Source organism: Labeo rohita, chromosome 7 (genome assembly GCF_022985175.1).
Source record: "Labeo rohita strain BAU-BD-2019 chromosome 7, IGBB_LRoh.1.0, whole genome shotgun sequence".
In the NCBI taxonomy this organism is placed as follows: Eukaryota; Metazoa; Chordata; class Actinopteri; order Cypriniformes; family Cyprinidae; genus Labeo; species Labeo rohita.
The window spans coordinates 28,477,728-28,484,154 of NC_066875.1; the positions used below are offsets into that span (position 1 = coordinate 28,477,728).

The 6,427-nt window shown below is 37.0% G+C and overlaps 1 protein-coding gene across 2 annotated transcripts in view; it reads left to right on the forward strand.

Moving 5' to 3' along the window:
• Positions 1–3,061, forward strand: part of nfatc3a (nuclear factor of activated T cells 3a) — a 76,615-nt gene extending 73,554 nt beyond the window's left edge. For both annotated transcript variants that reach the window (XM_051116146.1, XM_051116147.1), the window contains exon 10: positions 1,746–3,061. In XM_051116146.1, coding sequence (XP_050972103.1) covers positions 1,746–1,825 — 80 coding nt within the window. In that variant the 3' untranslated portion in view covers positions 1,826–3,061. The remainder of the gene's footprint in view (positions 1–1,745) is intronic.
• The last annotated feature ends 3,366 nt before the right edge of the window (positions 3,062–6,427 follow it).

The following is a 6,427-nucleotide window of genomic DNA, read 5'->3' on the forward strand; positions in this document are numbered from 1 at the left end:
CACCAGTGTTCAAAAGTTTGGGGTCAGTGTTACTTTTTAGAATAAACGAATACTTTTATTTAGCAAGGATGCATTAAATCAAAAGTGACAGTTAATATATTTGTAATATTAGAAATCATTTATATTTCAAACAAAATGCTGTTCTTCTGAACTTTCTGTTCATCAAAGAAGGTAATTGTGACTTTTTTTCTCACAATTCTGACTGTATTCTCGCGATTGCGAGTTTACATCTTTTTTTTTCCTCAGAATTGAGTTTTAAAGCAGAATGGCAAGACAAACTCACAATTCTAAGAAATGGTAACAGTTCTGATTTTTTTTTTTTTTTTCTCTCTGAATTGTGAGACCTGAACTGACAATTCTGAATTATAAAGTCAGAATTTTTTTCTGAGAAATAAAGTTGCAATTCTGACTTCACCTCAGAATTTTGATATAAACTCACAATTGTGAGTTATAGTCAGAATTTTAAGTTATAAACTTGCAAGTTAAAGTCAGAATTGTGAGACCTAAACTTGCAATTCTGAGTTATAAAGTCGCAATTCTGACTTTTTACCTCAGAATTTTGATTAAAAACTCGCAATTGTGAGTTACAGTCCGAATGTTAAGATATAAACTTGCAATTGCAAGTTCAGAATTGCGAGACCTAAACTCGCAATTCTTAAAATAAAGTCGCAATTCTGACTGTTTTCTCAGAATTGAGATATAAACTCACAATTGTAATTTTTTGAGATATAAAATTGCAGTTGTGAGTTAAACTTAGAATTGCAAGACAAACTCTGCAAGACAATTCTAAGAAATGGTCACAATTCTTTTTTTTTTTTTTTTTTTTTTTTTTGTCAGAATTGTGAGACCTAAACTTGCAATTCTGACTTTTGGTTCTCAGAATTAAGATATAAACTTGCAATTGCGAGTTTAAGTCAGAATTGTGAATTTATACAATTCTGACTCGCAATTGCAAGTTTTCAGAATTGTGAGATATCTCGCAATTCTGTTATAAAGTCCGAATTTTTAGATATAAACTCGCAATTGCAAGTTAGTCAGAATTGCAAGACATAAATTCTGAGAAATAAAGTCGCAGTTATTTTGATATACTCAAATATACTATTTAGTTATACTCAGAATTTTAAGTTATAAACTTGCAATTGTAAGTTATAAAGTGACTTCTTTCCTCAATTTTGATTAAAAACTTGCAGTTGTGAGTTATAGTCAGAATTGTAAGATATAAACTTGCTCTTGCGAGTTTAGAATTGACTTTCTCAGAATTGTGATATAAATTCGTAACTGTGACTTACAAAGTCATAACTAAGGTGTAAACTAGCAATTGTGAGTTATAAAGTCAAAATTGTGAGATGTAAACTTGCAAGGAAACTTGCAAGGCGGGAACGGATTTCCATGGTTTTCAGCCTTGATGATGTTTCTTGAACACCAAATCAGCATATTAGACTGATTTCTGATGGATGATGTGACACTGAAGACTGGAGTAATGATGCTGAAAATTCAGATTTGCCATCACATTAATGAATTACATTTTACATTACGAAACAGTTAAGACTGTTATGCTATTTCATAGCGTTACTGATTTTGATATTTTCGAGCAAATAAATGCAGCCTTGGTGGACATTAGCGACGACTTTCAAAAACATTCAGAAATCTTACCAACCAAAACCTTACCAAGCCAGAACAATATACCAGTCCTTGAAATAATATCTTCTCCTAAATAATCTGTTTTCTCTTTTTGTGTGTTTCAGTGAACGAGATCATAGGCAGAGACATGTCTCAGGCCCCAGAGGCTCATGGGGGCTCCCCAGCTGCACACAGTCAATCCTAGCCCGCAACACGCCACGTCAGACTCTCAAACAATCTTCACAGGACTCCAGAGCCGGGCGACGAGATTCCACCCAAAGCCAGCGTCTGCCCCAGTAGTCCAAAAACAGCCCTTCCCAGCGTGGATCCAGAAGCAATCTGAGCGACAATTATTGCTTCCTCCAGATTCACGAACACAGCTTTGGCTGTGAGAGCTGGGGGTATATACTGTACGCATGCACACAAAATCAGGTGTACTGTACATAAACACAGACGTGGTTGAGTGGGAGTAAACTTTGTGTCGTTCTCCTGGAAGTAAAACCAATAATTCAGGGCTCTCTGACAGCATGATGTATTATTATTTGTAGCTTGCAGAATCACCCCTCGGATTGGCTAGCTATGCAGCCGAGCGTCCTCATCCCAGACCGGAATATGCAGTACACGGCAGCAATTCTACAGTCAGTCACTTTAGTGGGATAGCAGAGGAGCGCTCGAGGCGTGATAGACGCCCATGCCTTCTTACCAGCGAAAATTGCCGCCTTTTTCAGTACACATTCTGCCAGTGCTGCCCCCTAGTGGACGGGCCCTCGGGCACTGCACTGAGCCTGTAGTAATAATATGCAACATTCCACATGTCTAGTGACCTTTCTGAGCTGTAGATATTGTTTAATGATTGGCCCATTTCCTCTTCAGGTTGAACAAATGCCTTACGTAGTAGCTGTGATTGTGAAAAGGCTTTCTGCTGAGAATTTCTATAGTTTTTTTTTTTTTTTCTTCTTGCTGTTTTTTTGTTTTGTTTTTCTGAGGACACGGTTGAATCCAGTGTGTGTATTTTATACTTAGAAAGTAGCTGAGCTTCATCTTGTGTTCTGGAGTGCTGTGAATTGTGTTGGTTCAATCTTGCTTTCACAGTGCTGTGCTTTAAAAGTCAAATGAATTGTTCAGACTCTAAACATAACATATGTGTTTTATGTAGTTGCATGGGAAGATGAACTCATGACCGTAGACCAAAAGGTCTGGAGATAATAAAGCTCATATATATATATATATATATATATATGGGCTTAATGTGCATTGAACTCAAACATAATAATATGTTGACTATGCTGAGACTCGCTTTGTGCCTTTGATTAGAGAAACAATTATGCATAAATAATTGCATTGGACAATTTAAAAAAAAAAAACCATCGCAGGTTTGATGTCAGGGAAACCATATTTAATTGGTTGATTTTTATTTTTTATTTTTTTCCCATAAAATGTTGCATCCTGACAATCAATGTGTAGACTATAAGTCACTCTCAGTTTGTATCCCCACTGCATTCTGGGGCAAAAAGGTTCAAATTCAAACCAGCTTCCAAACCCCTCAGCCCATCTTAGACAATCATTTTTACTCACAATTTGCTCTCAGTGTGGACAAAAGCAGTGTAGTGGGCAGGTTTCATGGGGTCAGACACACAGACGGACACTGGCAGAGCAAAATCGATGAGTTCCTATTGGCTCCTTGCCTTAAATTTTAATCTGAAACATTTTTTGTTTTCTTAGAACTGTTTTTCTCCCATGAGAACTGGCACAGTTCAATGAAGACATTGTTTTTTTTCTATGTGGGTTTTCTTTTCAGTCTTTTGAGACTTACAGCTGTAATCATGACTGTTAATTATGTTTGGAAAAAAAGACAAAAAATCTGCTATGCACTATAAACCTGCCTTCTGCCTTTAAGAAAAAGAAAAAATACAAAAAAAAAAAAAAAAAAAAAAAAAAAAAAAAAAAAAAAAACCTTGATGCCTCTAGACTAGATGCTGTAGAGAAGCTTCTTCGTAGAGTAGTATGCCAGACAAGAGTTGCACAGAGCAAGCGTCTTAACGGTTTTGTGCGTATGTGCTTATGTCGGTTTGTATCCAATGAATTGTAGATATTTGTTTTGTATCTTTGAAAACCTCTTTGAATTTGAATGGTGTATAAGCACATTAATACATTAGGCTATGCAAGGACAGACGATATGATGGTGTGACCTTTTCAAACATACAAATAGCAGGTTTGTTTGTTAGTCTTGCATCTATACAGTAAGTATATATATTTTGTTGTATGTAAACCCTTACATATAGTGACAGGTGTTTTCAATGCCACTTTTGACTATTTAATTTAAACTATCAAATATACGGTAGGAAAGCCTTAACTTGTGTTAAAATGCAATTTTAGAGAATGTGTGTCATAAGGTTTGGGTTTGATTTAGGTTTAGTGTTTTTTGAGAATCAAGATAAAAATACAAGCAAGCAAGCAAACAAACAAAAAAAAAAATTACCGATGGGGAGTTCTGGGATGAAGCAGGGTCCCTAGATAAGCACCTATTTTCATTCTCTAGAAACCAAAGATCGAACAATGTGTTCCCATTTTACATACAGATGACCGCGCAAACACCAGAACTCTATTTTTGATACTTTGAAATGGATGTCATTCCTAAAGTTTGGGTAGCTTGGATGGTTTGTAAAATAAAAGTACAGGTTCAGTTAATGTTTACGGAGCCTTGTATTGTCGTTTCATGTACATTTTGTATTTAACATTTTGTAATTTTTAAGACTGCAGTGCTTTTTGAAATTATTCAAAGGGAACACCGTGCGGCATAGGCTCTTCTGAGGTAGTGTATCAATAAAAAGAATAAATGCCCAAATGTCTCTGTGTCAATCTGTCACTGTGTTCCGGGTTATGACCTGCATCAGGAATTAAATGTTTAATGACTGGGCAGCAACCAGAATAACATCACATACACTCTTAGGAAAAAAGGTACAAAGCTGTCAGTGGGGCGACACTGTAAGGTACAAAAGCTAAAAGTTACATCTCTTATCCCTAAATGTTCATATTAGTACCTAAAAGGTACATATTAGTAGTTGTAAAATACATGTCTAAAGCATATATTATTGTATTTTGAAAGGGGACTGTCCCAGTGACAGTTTTGTACCTTTTTTTTTTAAACGATCACATCATGCTACTGATCACTATTGGGACTAATATTATTCCAGGGATGTTTAAATAATCAACTACTGATTTGCGTTATAGAGGAACATATACAGCCATATTGCACTGCTATGTGTGTGATATTGTTTTCATACAACAGTTCAACGGCACAAGTGTGTAAATAAAAAAGAGACAAAAATGGCGTGGGGAGGACAGGGAACAACCTAACACTTACTGAATTTCTCAGTTTGTGTAAATCCATGTGGGGTTCAGAGCATAATTTTTTATCCACATTTAAGGAGAAGAACAACGGGCCCTAATTAAAGCTGCAAGCAGCGATGAAAGGGCCCTCGCACCCGGGCTCACCGCCGATCGGTGGCGAATGGTGGGCACTATGCTTTTCACATAGTAAATATAGGAGGAATATGTCAAAGTCATTTAGATGTGCCAAACTTCCTGCTGCCAGCTGGTGGTGCTATGCCTATAACTGAATATTGGCATGTAGATGTCTTCAGGTCAGGACTCTTACCAAACGTGTGAAGTTTGGTGCAAATTGGACATTGCATGTTTAAGTTAGTGTAAAACAAGTCACTTCCTGTTGCCATCAGGTGGCGCTATGACTATAACGGAATATGTTCATGGGTATGTGTTCAGGACCAGACTCTTATCAAACATGTAAAGTTTGGGGCAGATCAGACATTGTATGGCTGAGTTATAGCAACTTGCTTTTTCATGGCGAAACATTGAAATTTGACAGGCCGCCACGGACACACCCTCCAACGAAAACTCTAGATCTTCGCAATTTAACGTCACAAAGGGCTTTAGATTAGACTGACCAAATTTGGTGTTGATCCGAATAAATCTCTAGGAGGAGTTCGTTAAAATACAACGCCTGGAAATAGCAAAAATGACACAAAATTTGCTGAGAAAATAAAAATAACCGACTTCCTGTTGTGCTTCGGATTTTGCTCGAAGAGAATTTTTTGTAGATAGTGGTGTGTTACATGTGTGTACCGATTTTCATACATGTACGTGAAACGTAGCTTGAGGCGCACTCCGCTGAATGTATATAGGTGGCGCTATCGAGCCATTTTGCCACATCCACTTCTGAATCACATATCAGCACCACCGGTGCTTGGGCCCTAATGACAATTTACAAATAATGTACTGACCCTCTTGTCATCCAAGATGTTCACGTCTTTCTTTCTTCAGTCGTAACGAAAATTGTTTTTTGAGGAAAACATTTCAGCATTTTTCTTCACATAATGGTCTGATGTGATGCTCCAATTTTGAACTTCCAAAAGGCAGTTTAAATGTGGCTTCAAACGATCCCAAATGTGGTTGTAAACGATCCCAGCCGAGGAACAAGGGTCTTATCTAGTGAAACGATCGGTTATTTTCATAAAAATAATGAATTTGGAAACGCATTTGGGATCGTTTGAAGCCGCATTTAAACTGCATTTTGGAAGTTCAAACTCGGGGCACCATATCAGAAAAATGCTGAAATGCTTTCCTCAAAAACAATTTCTTTACGACTGAAGAAAGAAAGACATGAACATCTTTGATGACAAGGGGATGAGTATCTGTAAATTGTTCTGGAAGTGGACTTCTCCTTTAAGGTTTGATTTCTGATGACAGTGCTGCTCATTGTATTTGTTGACTGCACCTTTCAAGGTGC